The sequence below is a fragment of the Drosophila mojavensis genome, unplaced genomic scaffold (assembly GCF_018153725.1).
Source record: "Drosophila mojavensis isolate 15081-1352.22 unplaced genomic scaffold, ASM1815372v1 contig_277, whole genome shotgun sequence".
NCBI classification, from domain to species: Eukaryota; Metazoa; Arthropoda; class Insecta; order Diptera; family Drosophilidae; genus Drosophila; species Drosophila mojavensis.
In genome coordinates, this window is record NW_025318822.1 from 3554957 (window position 1) to 3575910 (window position 20954).

Genomic DNA, 20954 nt, shown 5'->3' on the forward strand with positions numbered 1-20954 from the left:
CTCAAGTCAATTTCCCCCATGCTCGAGAGTTGCAAATGACGTCGATGATTTATAAACTGTTTTCAATTGAATTGAAAGAGGTTCTTCAATCGATTTTACGGTGCATACATAATTTCGATTAAAAGAAATAAACACAGCGAACAATTCGTAACCCTCCCATTGATAAAGAGTCAAGGAATATCAACGAGTCTTCAAATTACATTTGACTCATTTATTTTTTAAGTTTTAGAAGCTAAATATTTAAACTATAATTACATTAGTCATCAAAACTATTTCGTTTATAGTTTTGCAAGCAAAATATAACTTAGATCCTTAAAGATGAATTTATTTATAAAATACAAAGAGAACTGGAACTATAGATAGTTCAGTTGAAATTGTAAAATATAAAAATCACATTTTTATATTCAAAAACCAAGAACTCTCGCCTTAGCTAAACTCAAGTTTTCTAAAGCTCAATAGAGTTTGAAACTCGTTACAGCTGAACTTTAACCAATTTGAACTTTCACCCGGCTTAACATTTCTGGCAAATCATCTAGGAACCACTTGAACTTAGCTCTTCCAACATTTTTCAAATCTTCTAACAAGCTTCCAATTACATTGAAGATAAATTAAGAAAAACTTTTCTTACAAAACAAAAAGAAAGTTGTCAGTATTTATATGTATATATGCATTTTTTTTTTATCTATTGCTACCCAAAAATTAACATTAATTTGCAGTGTCAGTGGCTGGCGGCATTTTGAACCTAACACTTCCTGCCCCCAGGCAACCGGTTCCAGCTGGATCCTTTTGTTTGCAGGACCTTTTGTTTTCGTCCAGTTACAGACGCTGAAAATTGCACGTGTGCACAAATTAGCAGAACTGGTTCCAAAAAAAAAGGAAAGAAGTACCTTATGTTTTTCTTAAATTAGAAAAAGGAACCACATGAAAGTAGTTTGGCACCAGGGGCGCTTTTACCTAATGCCATTGTTCCCAGCCAGATGGGCAGCCAATGGAAATTAGGAAAATGCTATTGTTTTCCAAATGTTAGCTAGGCCTAGCAGGGAGTATTTGATAACTAAGTTAAGCTAGCTACAGAGATAGGGGACAAAAAAGATTTATTAATATAGAAACATATTCAAGTATTGCTTTATATAAAAATAGAGTGATTAGATCTAAATGAGATTTTTTTTGGTTAAGAAACATTTTTTCTCGTGATACCCAAAGCTTATTGGAATAACTGGAAGATTTTTCGCACGTAACTTCTCCAATTGAATTCCCTCACGATCAACCCCTCGTATACGCCACTTGGAAGCACGTGGTAAACGAAACGAGAATTCTTTTCAACAAACTACGTGGAACAAAAGGCGTTTGAATAACTTGCTGTACTTGTAGGCATGTAAAGGAATTAAAAAACGCTTTAAAAAAAACGCCGACCGTCTTGAATGGAAGGCCACACAGCATATTTACACTCAGTGCCAAAAGCAAATCAACCCCTCAAGGCAAACAGTCATGTAAGGGCTGCAGACTTATACACACGCACACGGCACAGCATGAGATGCGTGTAAATGTCTAAGCCATTACAATGTCACTGGGTCCTTGGAAGCACCCTAAAACCGTGAAGCCAGGGCAAGACATTGAAGTCGAAGTACCGAAGGACAAGGGTTGTGGTTCAGGTTAAGCTTCACTCTGAGGGGAGGCAAGGGTGCACAAGTTAGCGAACCATAACATGAATGAGTAAATCACAATTACACACACACACACTTGGATGCTGGGGGATGATTGGACCTGCGTTGTGGAGGCAGCGGCAGCAACAGCAGCGAGCTTTTTGGATCGGAGCTTTTGGAAAATGGCGATCATTAGACAAATGTGTGTACAGTAAAAAGCTTCACTTCAGGATTGAAGAATTTAAGTAAACAAGCAAATAGCGGCGAAATTTTTATTTATCCCCATTATTTGAATAGTGAATGTATTCAGGGATTTTTTTGCCAGATAAGATGATCTAAGATATACACACTGAGCACATGGAGATACAAGTCTCTTATAAAAGATAAGAAGATAAAAAGATTACAGGTACTTGCAAAAAATAATTATCATTTTTTTTTTTTTTTAATAGATAGTTAATACCACAAACTAACTAACTAAAAGCTTCAAAACTTCAAGCTGAGATAAGAGCTTTAATTAAAGGGAAACGTCTAATGCGTCTGAAGGTAGGTGAAACTTTCATTTAAATTAATTAGATACTGATCCATTTATTTAGATATTCAGCTCTTAAGACTCAGACAAAGAACCGACACAATTGAACTAAAATTACTGAACGATTTACTACATATGTACATATTTATACCTGATTTTGCTAAAATGCAGTTCTACAACTTAAGCTGATGAACTAATGAATAAAATTTCGCTTCTTTCTCTTTTTAATCAGACAACAGCGAAGAGCAATTAACCAAAGTCTAGCGGAAATGTCGCTCAGAGAGTCAATGCTCGTTAATTCGCTCTCTTTACTGCACAAGGCGAAGATCAAGAATATGCAAATAAGTACAAAGCATATGCATCTCGCTCGCACGCACGAAGTCATTAAGTTGTAGGAGGGTGAGCCCAGTGCTTTAAATGAATGCTATCTGCGGAAGTGTGTCAAACAGAGGGCAAGATAGAGAAAACCACAGAAAGAGAGAGAGAGCATACATATGTATGTACATGCATCTGCATGTATAAGTGAGGCATGCAGCATGCAAGCTACAGCGTTTGGCACACATTTTGCAGCTGGCAAAGTTTTCGCGCCAATTTGCGCGACCATAAAAATGTGTAGCAAGCAACAGCTAATCACAATAAACAACAGCTAGAGCAACAACAAATAACAGGTTTACAACGGCTGACTGACCGACTGGTTGCCATGGTGAAGGTTGCAATTGAAGCAGCAGAATCCTACACACACACATACACACCACAATGACAACAAATAACACAATGCAACCAGTCGCTTGTGTAAAAAAAAAATGCAAGCAACAACACGTTTTGCCGAGCAGTCAATTTTTGTTGTTGTGCTTCCTTTTAGTTTTTCATTTGATGACAAACGTTTTATGTTAATGAGCGGGGGCGGGGCATACAACCAGACGCACACACTCTTGTTTTGACACCAAATTACGTTACGCTTTGTTCTTTGTACCAAGCACAAAGTATTTTACATATCTAGTATATGTATACAAAAATATGCATACACTTTATTTATTATTAACAGAGTGCTTACCCAGTTGCCGTTTAAAGAAGACTTGCACTTGCACGAAATACACACAAATTTTTATTGTAAACTATGTAGCTTTCGTTTTGTTTTTCCAAGAATTCTTTGGGCAATCGCACGCAGGTGTTGTTGAAGACTATTTAACTAGTTTACCATTCGCTTTTGCTTTGATATTCTACACACAGGGTTGCATTTAGCGCGCGCGCACAGTGCAAGCAGTGCTGTAAAGCAGCGCAAAAAGAGATATGAATATGGTATCGAAATATTATATATATTTTTTATTATAAACAGAGATATTTAAATTTCTTCTCGACAAAAATATATTATTAAGGTTGTTTTGGAAAATGACTCGAATAGAATTCTTTGCTTTACAACGCTGCATTGCAATTGCGCGATTTTTTAGCATATACAAAATAATCGATGACAATTTTGTACACAAATATTTATTTCAATAATTAAATGCAAGAATGCTTTACATGTCCTCGACGCTGTACTTGTAGGCTTCGTCCTGCACCGCTCGTCGCTCATTCTGTTTGTCGAACCAGCGCTGCTCATACCCATTCGATCGATCCACACCATCCCAGCGATAGCCGGGCCGTATGCCATAGCGATTCTCCGGATAACTGCCCTCGTACACGGGCAGGACAGGTTTATCGGAATGCTGTTCCTGTTTCTTGCGCTTCTGCCGCATGTACTCTAGCATGGGATCGTCTGCATGTTCCTGCTCGCGCAGATGACGCTCCAAGTCTTCATCATTGGCATAGCGGGCCACAGGCTTTGACGCCTCGTGCACCATTTCCGCATGCCTTACCTTCTGGTCCTCCAGCTGCTTGAGTCCTTTGCCCCAGCGATCGTAGAGCTGCTTCTTCTTCTCCTCGTGTTCCTCCTTGCGCTGGCGTTCCACTGGATCCTCAGCGGCAGCGTCGCGCGCGCGTCGTCCACGCCGACCCGTGCTGCGCATCTGCACCTCCGCATCCCGTCCAGACACCTCACTGGACATCTGCTCGAACATGCGTCGCTCCTCGCGCCGTCGCTCATCCGTTTCGATTTTCAAGGATTGAGCATCCTGCAAACCCGCCTTTTTGCCATCCAGCGTTCGCATCTGTGTTTGGCCTTTCGGCTTGTGCGTTGGCGGCGGTGATGGAGTTCGAGCGGGCTCCTCCTTGGCCCAGCGGCTTTTGCGTTCCTCCTTTTTGATTCGCCCTGGCGACGCTCGACTTCGATCTCGGCTGCCGGATCGACGTCGTCTAGGTGGACTTTGATCAGAATTTCTTTTCTGTCTGGGCGGAGATTGATCGGAATCTCGTCGATTTTTGTGTTGTTTCAAGTCTGCTTGGCGTCTTCTGGGTGGGCTTTGATCCGAATCCCTTCTTTTTATTGGAGGGCTTTGATCCGAACTCCTTCTTTTTCTGGGCGGGCTTTGATCTGAGTCCTTTCTTCTTCTGGGCGGGCTTTGATCCGAATCCCTTCTTCTTCTGGGCGGACTTTGATCCGTATTACGCACTCGCCTGGGCGGGCTTTTATCAGCGTCCTTTCTTCTTCGAGGTGGAGACTGGTCTGCATTGAAACGTCTCCTGGGCGGGCTTTGATCATCATCATCTCGTTTTTTCCTCCTAGGCGGGCTATGATCATCATCTCGTCTCCTACTGGGTGGACTTTTGTCATGATTATCTCGTTTTTTTCTCCTAGGTGGGCTTTGATTATCATCTCGTCTGTTTCTGGGTGGGCTTTGATCATCGTCATCTCCTTTTATCCTCCTAGGTGGACTTTGATCATCTCTTCTCCTCCTGGGAGGGCTTTGATCATCATTTTTTCTTCTTCTGGGTGGCGATTGATCCACATTACGCTCTCGCTTGTTCGGCTTTTCTTCATCACTTCGTCTTCTTCGGGTTGGGCTCTGATCCGAATAAAGATGCTCTCTGAGCGGGCTGCGCCTCGTCGGGCTCAACTCTCGACTGTTGCTGCGCTTCTCCAATTTGATTTTTATAGGCAGCTCCGGCTCCTGTTTGATCTTCACAGTTGACGCTTTTCGACCCCATAAAGACGCCTCCTCCTTCTCACTAGCCGGCTCTTGCTTGATGCCGTTTTCCTCGGCTTCTGTTTTCGGCTCATCCTTAACGGCAATGTTGCGCCATTTGCTGCGCATGGCGTCGGGATTCTCCTCGATGTATTCACCCACGATTTGTGGTGCATCTTCGCCGCCCAACAACAAGTCCTCGTCAATTTCCTCCTGATTTGCATCATAGTCATCATCGTCGATGATTTTGACTTTAGCATGTGCTAACTTTTTTTGTTTCTTTTCCTTCTTTTTCTTCTTCTTTTCCTTGTCACCCGACAAATATTTCTTCAAATATTCCTTTTGATTGATTAATTTCGCATTTTGCTGAGACATTTTCCACTTTATTTTTTATCAACAAGCCAAAACGTTCAAGCAGCTGGCTGAATGCCTATCGATAGTCACGAAGAACCCAACTAGTCGATTGAAAATAATCGCTTACCCTACAAATTTAAATAATATTGAAATGTAGTTAAATATGTTATTATAATTATTTACAGTTATAAATATGGTTTTAATTTAATTTTATTTAAGTAACGTGGAAAATTATAAAATTAAAATGTAAAAAATTAAATGAGAAACCACGCATTTTAAACGATATGTATGTGTATTTAAAGCAATTGGCAACGCGAAGTATTTAACACATGTTAAATTGCTGCATGTTTTGGTATCTCCCAAGAAAACATATGGTTTTTTTTAACTATCTCCAGTTCGGTCACACCACCAACGATATCCTAATTCTTTTTCGTGCGCCACTATAAATTTGACAATTTAAATAATACAAGAATCAAATTAAACGAAAATGAGTGTTGTTCCTCTTATTCACTTTCTTTTTTTTAATTTGAGCGCCCAGCTAACGGCAATTAAGAAGCTATAGTTGAATCGGAGTGAAAATATAAACGCCGCCGCTGAGGCGGTGGCGTCGACAATTTTTTTAATATTTGTTTTTTATTGACAAGTGTAAGTATTTTACGGAAAGTTAAAAATTATGAAAGAATAATGTTATGTAGTATAGACATAGTCAATCGAGCGCACAAATATGAATGTTAAGTTCTTTTTATATTTTCAACGAACCCTATTTTGTGCTACGTACAGACAAGCAAAGCACTTGACAAGATAAACGAGAGACCACGAATTTCGATACTAAAACGGAGGTAAACAAAAACAGAGCGTTAATCCCGTACTTTTGCTTGCTTGAGTGGCATGAAAAACAAAACGACCTGCAAAAAGAAAATAAAGCCTAAAAGACCTGACATGATGTCCCTTTTTGCGTGATTTGCAGTTATTTTTCAATGAATCCAGCTTGCAATCGGCATTTAAAGTGAAATTTATTGCGGTATGTGCGGGCTACTTGCTCTCCCAGTCAGTGCGGGCCCGACACACAAACACACACACGCACATGCAAGACGTGCGCTCGCGCTCTCTCTCTCTCACTCGCTTTCTCACTTTGAGAGAGCAAAAGCGAGCGCATGAGAGCGTGAGATTTTGATTTGAACGTGCAGCACTTGAGTTGGGATCTACTTGGACTATTCTCAGTTTGAAAGCAGCACGCACCGGGCGCAGTTCGTGCCGTTGAGTCAATGCGGATATCTCGCGCAATATTAGGAAATTAAATAAATCTCGTGTGCCGCCAGAAAGAAATAAAAATTCAGTTGCCTCCTGAGTATTTACAGTTGTGTGTGTCGGTTGATTTTATATCTATTTCAATTTTATATTTATTTCAATTTAATTGCCTGCCCACGCGTATTTACATGTGTGTGTGTGGGTGTGATTGTAAATTTGAATTAGCCACGGTTTGGGGCATGTATTGCTGCTAAATGTTTGAATTTAGTTGCGAGTAACCTCAAAACGTTATATTTACCGTTTGCATTTGTGCCTTGCACTGCTGTTTTCTGTGGCTCTTGACCAATTGAAATATTTTTGACTTTGGCGTACGCACGCGATGCTGCCATAAAGAGAGCAATTTGCTATAATTAGAACGCCAGCAAGGGCGCCCGTTACTCGCACCAACTAGCCCCTCCTAAAAATGAACGGTGCTCAATGTTTTCTCTCTTGTAAAATAAGCCCATAAAAAAGAGATCGCGCTAAAGCCCAAATCTTCCGGCCGTTGGCCTACTAACCAAAACTTGTCCCCCAGCTCTCACACACACACTTACACATACATGCCAGCAGCAACCGACGCGTAAGAATGTTTTTTTTTTATTTTTTATTGTACATAGTATATCTGAATATCTGTTTATCTTTGCCCCCTCGGACTGCTTTAGGTATTTTCTGTCGTGGTCAAAACGAAAGCGCGTTACGCCAGCAGATCAGCAACAGCAGCGGCCGTAAAGAAAGGCAGCGCGACAGCAGCTATCGTGTGAGTGTGATTTAGCGAGCAAGCTAGAAAGAGAGCGCAAGATATTTAATGTGAATGTGAAGCGTGCGTGTGAAAGAAAGTGCAAAAGGAAAACAAAGTTGAAAAAAGAGGAAAAATAAAATAAAATAAATAAATAAATTTTAAAACAGCGCAGATAACGCAAAAGTGAAAGAACCAAAACAATAACAACAAATCAAACAAAATGAGTGCCAACAAACGACGCCGTAGCAACAGCAATAGCAGCAGCACCACTCGAATGGGCACAGCTGACCAAATGAACGCAGCAAAGGATGTGCGCGACGTCGCCGCTGGAGATAACGGACTTCACAAATTTGACGCTAGCAGCGTTGACGAGCTGCTTGAAATGCCGCGCGTGTGTCGCTGTTGCTGCAAAGGCGACATGGAATTGCTCAGCCTGTTCGAAGCCAGCGATGAGGCAGCCAAATTGCAGACATCAACAAAAACTCAACGCCTACGCAAATCAACAATAACAGCCACAACTGCGTCAGAAGCAACACAACAGCGTAAAAGTGATAATCCAGTGGATTATGCGCTCAGCGGTGCACACAGCGGTATGGACATTGTGCGCGAGGAGATGATCATTTGGATGCTCAATGTAAGTAAAAAAGCAAAAGAATATTAGTTTTAAAGTTTAAAGGTGGTCCAATTAGAATATTACTCATATTGTCTTCTCGCTATCTGCTACTTAAAATCGATCGAATTGCTCTTAAACTTATTTACTATAACGGATAAATTGCGCTTAAGCCAAGCATTGCTATAAATATAGCTCTCTTAATCGCACATCGCTCTCTCTATCTGACATCTGAGCTCAAGGCAAATGCAATTGCACACAAATTGACGTAGAATGAAATAGAAGCAAGAGCGAATTTGTATTTTTCAAAGCCTTTCAATTAAAGCCGCGGCAATGTTTTAAAAGCTTTGCCTTAAGAGACTTTATGCCTGGCTTGTATTGTTTATAAATACGTGTGCGAATGTAAGCGAGTCTGTGAGATTGCGTGAATTTTGTGCCTGCACTGCATTTTGATACTCTGACTAAAACTGTATGCTATTATTGTTGGCGTTGCTGGTGCTGTCGCCCGCTCTCTCACTCTCTTTGCTCTGTTTAATTTTTAATATGATTTATATGCCGCACATTGTGACTGACTCGGCACGAACCAAAGAACATATATGTGCGTGTATATGTATGTTTGACTGGATGAGGGATTTGACTGACTGCCTTTGACGTGCCATTTTCCTTCTTGGATTTCTGCCAGCAAGCAAGCAAGCTTTAATTTTTGTTTTGTTGTGGCTGTTGTCCGTATTCGCTTTTACATTTGCCGTTTGTTGTGTGTGCGCTCTTAAATTCAATTGACATCTCTTTCATTTCATTAGATTGGTGCCATTCTTGTAGTTAGAGTAGATAATGATGTTGACTTTGTGGCTGTTAATTGAATGATATGTGAGATATCTCAATGATATCATATTTCATAATTCATGATTTATAATTGCGACATGCAATGCAATTAAGGTTAAATCACCTCCAAATAATTACCGTTAAAAAATACACATTAACATCTTAAACTAAGAACAATTTTTTTTATTAGATTTAAGATACCATTAAATAGTTTTTCGCTTTTGGTTATTATTTTCGTTCCTCTAAATATGAATCATTAAATATAATATTAAATATAATTGTATAAAAATAATATTGTAACTCTACTTCCGTTTATTTACAAATTCAAGCCACTTGTATGGGTTTTTATACCCTTTAAAAGTATATATAGTATTTATAAATTCGCGTTGTAGGTAGAACAAAATGAGACTTATAATATTAAAGATACATTAATGAATGCAAATTTGTTTGCTAGCGACTTTACACTTTTGAACTATGATAATTATATATATACTTAAATGTAAAAAGAATATTATTTACAGAAGATTTGAATATAAATATGTGAAAATATTTAGATTACAGGGTATTTCTCTGTAAATTACACTGGACTCATTTCTATTATTTCTTATGTGTTTCACCTAATTTTTCTTGTTTGCCTTTCTGTTATTCTTGGCAATAAAGCCTCATCGCGTGCCATGCCGTTCACCTTCTACCACCCTATCCACTCCTCTTACTCTATCCCTATTCCCTCTGTCCTACTCTTTCTCTCTCACTGTGAGCAATGTGTGCCATAAACACGCATACCTCAAGCTGAGCTTTGCTCGTGCCACTGTGCATAACAGCCCCCAAAAGAACTTGGAACCCAAATGGAGTCAACTCAGCGTTACTTTCCGGTCAATTAAAACTACAGTAGAGCCTGCCTAACGTAGACTCGATCAACTTTTGATTACCAATAAATAGCGAAATTCAATGGAATTTACGCATAGTATATTCAAAAATATATATCTGAATACCTGGCTGAATCAGGGTCTGGCTTAAGGAGGTTTCACTGTACTGTGAATGCGTTTGCGACTGTGACTTGGCCTTAGTTCCCACTAGCTGCATTTCATTTATTATTTTAGCAATCCGGCACCCCTATATATTTTAATTTATACAGATGTATGTGTGTACGTAATGCTAAGGCTGAGATCGAGCTTTGGTTGCGGCAACAATTATTCATACTCATTACCAATATCGTGGTGGGCTCTACGTCAGTCATGGCTATAACCGGTTTCCTTCGAAGGAGAGAGGTAGCGAGAGAGAGCGAGAGCGAGAGTGGAAACCCCCTGGCCTTGCTTTTTGAAACCCGCATCGCTAAAATGATTTGGACCCACAGTATGTGTGTGTGTGTGTGTGTGTGTGGCCACAGCTCAAGGTGTTGCATGAAAAAGTATTTGACCTTAAGTCGCACATTTGGTTTGCTATACAATTTGGCTTGTAATTATTTTCATTATTTATGATTAGTCGCATACTGCACACAGACCTATAAACTCGAAATACATACACATGCATAATTGAAACGAGCTCAGTCGAGAGACGTGCCATTACACCTTACAAATTCATTTGCATTTTCAGTACACCTAACAAAGTTACACTAATGGCTGTTTCCAAGGCAGACATCGTTGAATTTTGTTTAAGTGAAAGGGGTTTATCTCCACTGCTTGGCTATAATCAAGTGTGTGTGCGTGTGTGTTATGCATGCTTGGCGGAAAAATTTGGTAAAAACCAAACGTTTACATTTTTCGCCTTAGGAAAGTCAATGCTCGTTTTATTAGACACTAAATTGCACAATTTTGTTTTTCAAGTAATAAGATGTTATATTTGGACGATTACGATATTTTTTAAATTTTGTTAAAAATTCATTTGACTTCAATAATATTTTGTTTATTTACTTTATTTTAAATTAAATACAAATAAATTAATAAAAAGGCAATACCATATACAATAAATAATAATTAATTATATAATTTATGCAACCTTATGTAAGGCAGTTCAAATCAGAATTCCAAATTAAATTCAATAAATTTGATGTTCTATCGAACCAACAACCTATACACTTCTATGGCATACTAATAAAATAATAAAAGAAAAACAATAAACAAAATCATTGTACATATATATATAAAGATTTAATTTAAAGATGACTTTATGAATGATCGTGATGTACTTGAATTCAATTATAAAATTACCTGTAAGCGATGCATAAGAAAACACACACTCATTACATTCATTTATTTGTTTATTTGAATGTATTAGTGAGCGCACCTCTCTTGCCCTCTTCATCTTCGGTTCATTGCTCAATTTCAAATCTCTGATTGATTCTGGCCAATGAGAAAACGCGCTTCTTTTTTTTTCATTTTCGAAACTGTCCTAGTGTGCTCTAGTTCCCTCTGTCTTCCCCTCTCGCAGGAATTTACATTCTGCTCCATTCTGAGCGCATTTTACGAAATAAGTGCTGCATTTTTAGAGCCATTTATACGTGCGAGGCATACTCAATCTTTTATTATCGTTGATTAGCGAGCAACACTTTAATTGTTATAGTAATTAAACGAAGCGAACCGCAATGAAACTTAATTGTTCCGGACATAGCCGTTAACGGGCTTTATGGAGATTGCGAAATCTGCTCAAGCCAGCAACAACTATCATATATTTTAGCCAATTTGTTGATTCACATTGAACAACAAATGATGAAAATCCAATCTAACTAAATGCCTTATCAATGATACTGTTAGCTGCATCAACAAGCCATAAATAGACATATATGTATATGTCTATATGTGTGTGTTTCTGTTTTTGTATGTACTATATACATATATATACATATGTATATACATAATTGAAATCAATCAAAAGCTGTTCAATGCCCTCTTTCTGTATTTCTCATTGCTTCGCTTGTGTTTTTTTTTTTGCTGATAATGAAAAATTACGAAAGCAAAGAATTAAAAGCGAGCAACAAAAACAATCAATTTAATCCCGCTGCAACTGCGGCAATTTGTCGGTCAAGAATATGCCTTGATTTAGTCATAAAAGGCTGGCAGCTTGTAACTAATTGTTATCTTCAGGCCTCCACACGTACTCACACGCACACACACTTACACAGATATACAAACACATACATAAATAGGCAAACTCACACACACGCGCTGTGCGCTGCTATCTACTAATCCAATTTAGTTATAAAACTGAAATAATTTGGTAAACAATTCGCCTTGGATGTTATTTACTTAGAGATGGGCGCGTGATCAAAAAAGGAAAGCAAAAAAAAAAAAATAAATAAATAAATAACTTATGACCTTAAAAGTATTATGTGAATAAATAACCAATGTACATAACTTCGCGGATTTATGGGTAAACTTATTAATAAAGCATGAGCTTTCGTGTTACAGTCAATCAAACTAAACGTTTTAGCCTGCCCGTGAGCTGACAACGGCATTCCTTATTGATATGACAACAATCGATACCTAATATATATGTATGTATGTAAACAGTTGCCAATGGAAGCATAGCAAAATAGAATCTTATGTTTAGGAAATTTAAATTAAAGACTTTCTTTGTCAGCTGGGGTATCTAATCTTTTTTTTTTTTTTTTTTTTTTTACCATTTGCCAGTAAATTTAAGTAAATATTTACTTTAACTTTTCTTTATAAATATATTTATTTATATACCTTATATATAGAAGTATTTTAAATATTTATTTCATATACATATTTATTTGTTTGATAAGGCACTCGGTGATGCGGCGTCTAATCTCTGAATTGTGACACTTTTTCTTTGCACTTTTAGCTCAGCTTCCAAAAAAAATATTTAGATTTTCAAAAATAAATACATTTATTCATTATTCTAATTAATTCTTAAAATTTTAAAATATATGTTGTACTCTAAGCCATGATTGCGATAGGTGAAATGTCTTGGGGGCCTTACATACATAAACAGTTGTAGGTTAGATGTATGCTAATAGAGATAAGCATATACATATACATACAAATTATATAAATATTAAATTATCGGCTTATCAATTGTTGGTTGCTTCACGTGTTCACGTGCTGCGCACGTTGTAAATAATTGCCTTATGAAATCACCAGAGTATTTAATAAATAAAGCAGTCTCCGTATAACATAATTAAATTGAGTACGAATATTAAATGGAATACTTATATTACATAGTGGTGGTGGTAGATAAAGATATATATTTATTTAAATATTTATATCATAAATTTGTGCTAAGATATTCAATATATATTAAGACAGTTCAGTTTTGGGTTCATAAAACTCGTTCGATATTTATTCAGAATCGTGTTTCAACTTTCTTTTCGGATAGATGCTGCAAAGAAAAGCCCCATTCGTAGGTCTCTTTATGCAGCGAATACCGTTTTCTAATTTGCTTTCCAAATTGTTTCTTGGAAATCTTTCTCATCAGGCGCTTGCCGTTCTCTTAGCAATGCTAATCAATTGCCAGCAGCGAGAGAAACTTCGCACCCCGGCTCAGTGTTGTCGAAATCCCGCCCCCACTCCACCCTCTGGACGTGGCATTTGCTGTTTTACCTTTAGCCGAAAAGTTTTGCGTGGCCAATTAAAGCGGGCGGCAGCAATAAAACAAACAATGTGGCGCACGCTCGACCGCTCACGACCAGGAACTGTAAAATATGTCCAGGAAACTGCAAACAAAAGAAAGCAAATCAAATAATATGAAGCCCCTGACAGGAGCACTAAGTGGAATATAGAGGTAGAGGCAGTCGTAGCAACGGAGGTTGGGGCAGAAAGGACTTTGGCTCTTTGAATGCAATTTGTGAGGCTTTTCAAATAGGTGGCACAAACAGAACCAGAAACGTAAAGCGAATCGCAAAAGCATTAATACCTATCCGATCCAGCAATGCACGCACATATTCGAATTATAAAACTACCAAGCACACTCAGAGAAATTTTGAAAGGCTTTTAAGTTTAAGTTAAATGAAGATGGTTAGGAAGAAAAGTCAAATCAGTTGACAGCAAATAAGTGAGGATATTTTCACTATCTTTATATTCCTTATAATATATTTTTGTGCGTTTCAAAACAGAATTATATCAATTCCAAGCATTTCAGTTGCACAAAATATATATCTAAAACTAAAAAAAAAAAATCCTGAAAAATATTACAAATTTATTTATATTTTTTATTTCTCAGAACTTTTATAATATAACACAATGATAGCGTCAGAGTAGCTCTTTTGAATTTCAGCTTAGTCATTCTAGATTGAAATAAACCTATATTTCTCTCAGTGTGCATACATATATTCCTTACACAGAGAAGGTTTTGCAACCCGGGTGTACGTGACGCTTGGAACGATTTTATTGGGCCAGTCGTAGGGTAGGAATTGAAACTGATTCGACTCCATTCTGAAGCCTGTCTAGAACACTCTAGCACCCACAAACACACATACACACACACTTGCACACATGGACTCACGTGTTGTTGTTATTTAACGGTCGATTACATTATTATAAAGTTTGCACCAATTTCAATTCGATTTGTGCGCTTTTGTTTACATTCGATAACAAAAGCAACGCAAGCAACCAACAAATAAAGCCGCCCCCGCTATCTTTCACAATTTCTTCGTATTTTTGTTTGCTATTTGTTTGTTTGTTTGTTTGTGGTGCACACGTTTTCAGGCTTTTCACACAATATTATTTTGCAATTTTCTTTTATTTACCTGCGTTTCTCATTGGGCGTATTCGCAACTCATTTTCCACGCTGTTATTAGCAGCGCACGGCCAACCAGCCAATAGCCGGTAAAAGAAGTTTGTTTGTTTGTTGTTGTTGCTAATTGAATCGAGGGTTGCTTGATAAGTACAATAACAAAGGTAGCCGCTGCGGGGGTATGGTGTTTATATAACCGACAACCAGGTGGCATTCAAGAGGTGATAATCCCTTATTATTAAACTCAATTTATATGGTAACGAGACGGCAGAGCGAAGTCGGCCTTTGTTTATGTATTTTAAAGGCTTATCTTCTTATTTATTGAAACTTTAATATGGGGTTGGTTCAGAACGAATGTTTACAGTACGTCATAAGGAGAATAAACAATGAACAGTTCTATATTATTTTAATTCACGAAATTTAAATTAATTTGTTACATATCGAATAAATAAGGTGTTTGGTTAAGTCATCGAAAATATATGAGTAATCGAAATGCGAAATTTATAATAAATGGCTATAAATCGATGATAAAGCAGCTGGTTAAGTCATCTCTAAAATCCAAATAAAATCTTAGTTGATCCATGAAAAGATAATTAGTAATAGCAATTATAAAACTAAACTTTTGAATAGAGCCATAAAACAATTGATCGCTTAAATCGATAAAATATCTATAGACATGATTTTTTTCGATACCTAATTAAGAAAACTCTTTAATGCGAATTTTAATAGTTTAAGTTAGCTCTTCAGCATATCAATTGCATGTTTGATACTATATAAATCACAAAATATATACATACATAACTTGAATAGTACGGATAATCAATAACATGAAAATTAATACAATGCACTTACTGAAAGCTGACAAATACCTAGCTTTGTTATATAAGAGGTAACTAAAAGTCGGTCATTTGCATTTTTGAACTAGATTTTGTAAGTTTTTTTTTTTTTTCTCGCATGGCACCGTCATGAAAGAGTCAATTGTTTTTTTTTTCTTTTCATTTTTTCGTGAATGAAGTATTTTCTCACGTGTCAGATTGTTTGTTGTTTTTGTTGTTGTTGTTGCTGCAGTTATTGCCTGTTGTCTATTCACAAGCTGACATTTGTGGCCCGTTTCTTAGTTCGGCTGCTAATTCGTATAGTCCAATGCGAGTCGTTTATTTTTTGTACACTGTCTTCAAAAAGGGCCTTATGAATAGGGCCTTATGGCTGCTAGTGTGGTTACTTCTGTCATCGGTTTTTAGTTAAGATGCGTTTTATGATGCTGTTGTGAGTGAAAGTAGTATGTAGCCAATCAAAGAAAAATTCATGACTCAGTAAAATTTTTGTTAAAGCTTCCAAAATTGTTGTTTTATCATGATCAGATTTCAACGAAATGCGATCCAACTAACTATTATATACACTTAGCTGCTACAAAGCTCCACAAGAGTGGCAATTTCATTGACTCAATCAACTGGGTCAAAAACTCTGTTTATGGTTGAAATATGCATTGCATGCACTTAACGTATTATTTTGTATATTTATTTAAAGAAATGTTGGCCTTCTGCGAACGTTCCTTGAGAACGTTACTTGCGAATTATTTATCGTGTATATATTTGATATAAATATATAATTTATGTGCTCGTATAACTAAGCTGCAGCCTGCAGATCTATGCGTCGCGTAAGCAACAACAATTGGGAAACCAATTCACATCACAACACAGCAGAGAGGTGTTAAACTGTCATGTGTGTGCGTGTGTGTGTGTATCTGGATATATATGTGTGTATGTATATGTTATCGCGTTCTCAAGTTAGTTTCGTTGTGCACCCTGTTACGACAGCCAGCGAGTGGAGTATATTGGTTTCATATACAACTTAATTTCTCTCATTATTTCTGATTATGTTCCTCTATTCTTTGTTTAAAAAAATACTTGTGGTATTATTAAAATGCCGTCAATTTTAAAAAATTATGACATAAGATATAATATAATAGATACTAAATGTAATATGATTTGGATATTTGAAAGTCGTATGCGCTTTATTTAATTTCTTTTGAAGTCAATTTAAAAATTATACAAGTTTCTGCATTTCATTACTAATGTTTCAAAAAATATTGTAAAGCTTCCACTCTTACATGAATTTCCCCAAACTGAGCAACAATTTAAATTTGAGTACTAACCGGTCGAGCTTTGTGTTTTTAATGTGTTTTTTGATTCTTCCTTCCTTTTTATTTATGCATACATATATGCACATATATTATATCTTGATTCTGTGCAGGCTCTGTGCGTCAATGTTAATTCGCAAATTGTAATTTTGCAAGGGCATCCAGACGTCGAGGTGTCTCATTGAGTTTATGTTTATTTTTGTCTTCTTCTTCTTAATCTTCTTGTTTCTTCTGTGTAGCCGGTTTACAGGCCTTACGTTTACTTTATGTACTTTATGCTGCTGCTGCTGTTGTTGTTTTTGTTGTGGTAACACTGTAGTAATTTTTTTTATTGTGTTAACTGCTGTTGCTGTTGTTGTTGTTGTTGTTGCTGTTGCCGTTGTCTATCGCTTGTCTGGCCACTTTTTGCATTTGTTGCGCTCTATTTGACTTTTACTTTTCGTTTTGCCAGCAGCAACGATTGCCTGCTTTGCTTTGCCATTCCGTTTGGTTTCGTTCCGTTCATACGGTGCCTGGTGTATCTATCGATTTCCGCCTCTATAAATCCCCGATAAATCCCTATTATATCGCCGCACAGTTGTTGTTTGGTTTATATTATAACATTTCATTGTGTAGGCCCCTAAAGAAAGTAAAATTTATATTACACTCAATTGTTTCAATATGTTCGGCTTTGCGGTAATTGTGTTCGAATCGCCGTAGGAGGCCTTTCAATTTCTTTCGCTGGGTTAGCTATAAGCAATTTATACTTATGTGTGCGATGAGCTCATTGATCTAGAAGAAATATTGTGAAAAAAAAAAAATAAAGAAACTGTGACAGGCGATGCAGACATAATTAAAGTGGACCAAATTGGGAAATGCCTGAGAACTTAACTTGAGTGTTTCTCTCTTCTTCTTTAGGTTTCGCAATACAATTTCATTTGCTTTCATTGATTGCGTTTTGGCTACGTGGGAAACTATAAAATATATATATGTTACAGTGAATATAGATCGCAACGGGATTGCTACAAACCTACAAGCAGTTAAGTTAAATAACATTTTATTGATGTTGAGAACAATTTAGAAATTCTTTTTCATTTTTTTTTTTATTTTATTGTCAACCAGTTAAAGGCTCTTCCTCTAATTTATTAAATTCTTTGAAGACTCCTCTGTGCTAGTTCAGGCTTCTCCTCTTTAAGATCTTAACTGAAGTTTAGAAATGTTTATTTCCATAATATAAACAATAGCTAGTTTTGGACCTACTCAAATGAGCAAAGTCAGCTCTGCTCGTTAAATCTTAACGTTTCGATCAACTGAAGACAATGGAAGCTGCAGCTGGACAGCCGAGGGCATCTCTATGGCTACTCTCACTATCGCAAATGTATTGTATCTTAATTAGATAGAGATGAAATGTGCCAAGGCACAGCTGCGACTGTTTGCGGTTGCCATGTTATGTTATAGTTATGGTTATGGTTTGACTTAATGTTAATGCTAACGTTATAGTTATTGTTATTATTGCCATGATGTCAGTAAGCACAGCTGGACCAGGTTGAAGTCAACGTGAATACAATAATACACAAATCGTTTAAGTGCTACCCGTACCATGGACACCCGCTAAGCAGCACTAATATGCTAACAGCATTTATGACTGATGACGACACAGTGGCTCAAATTCAAGGAGCGTAGCGTCCAAGATATCGACTCACTCTGCCACTCGGATACAAAATGATGCAATCATAAAGCCCATTTAACGTTTTCGCCTACCAAAATTCAAGTTGAATACATTTGCCTGCTATGAGGCGTATTGTATGTTAATCTGATTTGAAGTATCTCACGCCCCGTAAATCTAGTCGCAAAAGGGGGAGGAAATTGTGGTCGGGCTCTCTATCCTCTTCCTTTCCCTCTACCTCTCCATCTCTATACGATATACTATAACCGCATCATCTATCCATTGCGCGCAGCTGTGACAATTATTCCAAAATGTATTTTGATAGCAGCTATAGATATATAAATGGTGTTCTCGTGGAGTTTATTTCCATCAAGTGCATAAAATACTTCGAGCACTTAATGTTTTATTTTTGTTCTATTAAATGTGGCCACAAGTGCGGCTTGTTTGTTGCCATGTTAAGTGCTCGTCTAGAGCAGATTATATGTACATATGTATGTGTATGTACATATGCAATCCAAATAGCAACTGATCATTAAGTACACGCATATATACGATAGTCGTGTCGCTGATAACCGATAGAGGGTTTCTGTAATTGCCATTCAATGCTGCTCGAAACGGATGGGAAACATTCACATCTCTAACATTGACCTTATACATATATAAGGGTCTATGAGAATGGTTATTCATGATATTGCCACTTTAATTGGGGTTTGTTGTTATTTCAAGTGATATCATTTTTCGCTGAGCTAGCTCGCATCGTAAGGGTTATTAAAGTCGTGTGTGCTGGAGTACTTTTATAAAAAAAAAAACTATAAATCAAAATGCCTGACGTCATCTATATAGGAGGTACACTGTAATTATAAATCAATCGATCTATTTTATAAATTGATTTGTTTGTTTATCATGCAGATATGCTGACGCTTGTGATTTCCAGGCAGCTTTCATTTCATTTCATTTGTATATAAGAGAAGTAACCAGGAATAATTACCTGGGCGTCGCACAGTCTAATTCAGCTGTTGTTGGTTAATTTGTTAAAAGCGTTGTCTTTTGTCTAAAGGCGTGATAAGAAATGGCTGTCAAGTTGTTTTTCAACGATGCACTTGGCACACGATTTGCGTTTGAGTGAGCATGGCGTGACCCGTTGGCGATATCGGATCGATTAAGGTGCCATATGGTGACAATGAGGGGCCGGGCACTGCAATTACTCGAGTTATCATCGGTTAGTTGCTGGCCATTAATGTCAGTTTGCGCCAATTATGCCATTACGCTGTCTTGCCCAATAGTAATGAGTGCATGCTGAAAGATCTTCACTGCTCCAGTTCTGGCCATGCTTGGCCAACCCTGACACGAGTGTGGCAGTCGGCATTCGCTTTGGTGCATTGACCGAAAGATCCATCATCAAGGCACAAACAACGAAAGATATACACACCACACTCTCACACACATTAGCACCGGTTTTAGGCTTTTCCTGGTGATTTTATAAGATGCATGCAACACTTCCATAATTCCCCATTGCATCTTCGCCTTTGAATGATGCGGCAAACGTGTTCAGTCTCTTTTCGGTTTTAGGCTGTTTTTTTTTTTTTTTTGCTTGGTTTTTATTGTGGCTTTCACGCGGAGCGAAATTCACAGCAGAAGAGATCGCCAAAGCGAAAGATAAACAACAGACAAAAATTTGTGAAAACCGCTGAAAAAAAGCCAAACGTTAAGCTTGAGGTGCTGTGGATGCTCTAATGATACAAACTAAAAACTTTTATTTTTAAGCGAAAACAGATAAATATATTATAATGATGTGCCGCATTTGACAATAATTTATAAGATATAAATTTTTTCAATATATTATATAAAGAGATTTCACTTTCAACTTCATTTCATGTGTGACACATTACATGTAAAAGTTATAATGCTCTTCGTGAAAGGGTATTAATGACATCCTCTTAAGCCCAAATATTTACTCTTAATTTGTGGTGTGCCACTTACCATATATGCACAATATTTTGAGAGGAGATTTCGCAGAACCCATGAAAACAAGAGTTAAAAGCCAAGCGCGTCAAAAATTTCTTTTCGCTTTCGGCAATTAAAGGCCAGCACAAGAAAAGCAACAAAATAAATAAATCACAACGGAGCATCTTTGGTTTATTGAACTGTGTAAACCGGCTAAACAGCATGAAAGCTGCGCTGGCTCTTGCGGTAATTTGGTCTTAAGTCTACGATCTAGCCGTCTCTTTTCAACGCTGCTGCCAATATTACCGGCAAAAACTTGTGAATTAACGTACGTGAACGAGTGAAGAAGAAGAACTTGGACACGTTCCAAAGCAACAACAATCCGAGCAATTTGCTGTTGCTGAGCTTCATTTCCATTATGCAAATGACGTCGTCTTCTTCATTTTCAGTTTTGGCCCCATTGTCGACTGCGTCATCGTATCGAGTGC

General features: G+C 37.4%; 3 protein-coding genes across 8 annotated transcripts in view; 1 reads left to right on the forward strand and 2 right to left on the reverse strand.

Moving 5' to 3' along the window:
• LOC6574236 (protein CREBRF homolog) overlaps positions 1-3364 on the reverse strand; it is a 29111-nt gene extending 25747 nt beyond the window's left edge. The window contains exon 1 of the mRNA XM_015167336.3: positions 3227-3364. The gene's annotated coding sequence lies outside the window, so the exon portion shown is untranslated. The remainder of the gene's footprint in view (positions 1-3226) is intronic.
• A 278-nt stretch (positions 3365-3642) lies between these two features.
• Positions 3643-5677, reverse strand: LOC6574237 (BUD13 homolog). The gene has a single exon (XM_002000257.4). The coding sequence runs from the start codon at positions 5607-5609 to the stop codon at positions 3690-3692; it is 1920 nt and encodes a 639-aa protein (XP_002000293.1). The 5' UTR covers positions 5610-5677; the 3' UTR covers positions 3643-3689.
• A 293-nt stretch (positions 5678-5970) lies between these two features.
• The window catches only part of LOC6574238, a 32876-nt gene continuing 17892 nt past the window's right edge, over positions 5971-20954 (forward strand). For 2 of the 6 annotated variants that reach the window (XM_032733807.2, XM_044008380.1), the window contains exons 1-2: positions 5971-6233; positions 7538-8248. In XM_032733807.2, coding sequence (XP_032589698.2) covers positions 7835-8248 — 414 coding nt within the window. In that variant the 5' untranslated portion in view covers positions 5971-6233; positions 7538-7834. Of the gene's footprint in view, positions 6234-6802; positions 6955-7537; positions 8249-20954 lie in introns of those variants that run through there. The other 4 variants (XM_044008379.1, XM_044008382.1, XM_044008378.1 and 1 more) reach the window with 4 other exon arrangements.

What these genes read in the sequence shown, in the direction of transcription:
- LOC6574237 (XM_002000257.4), bottom strand. Translation starts at nt 5,609, where the DNA reads ATGTCTCAGCAAAATGCGAAATTAATCAATCAAAAGGAATATTTGAAG.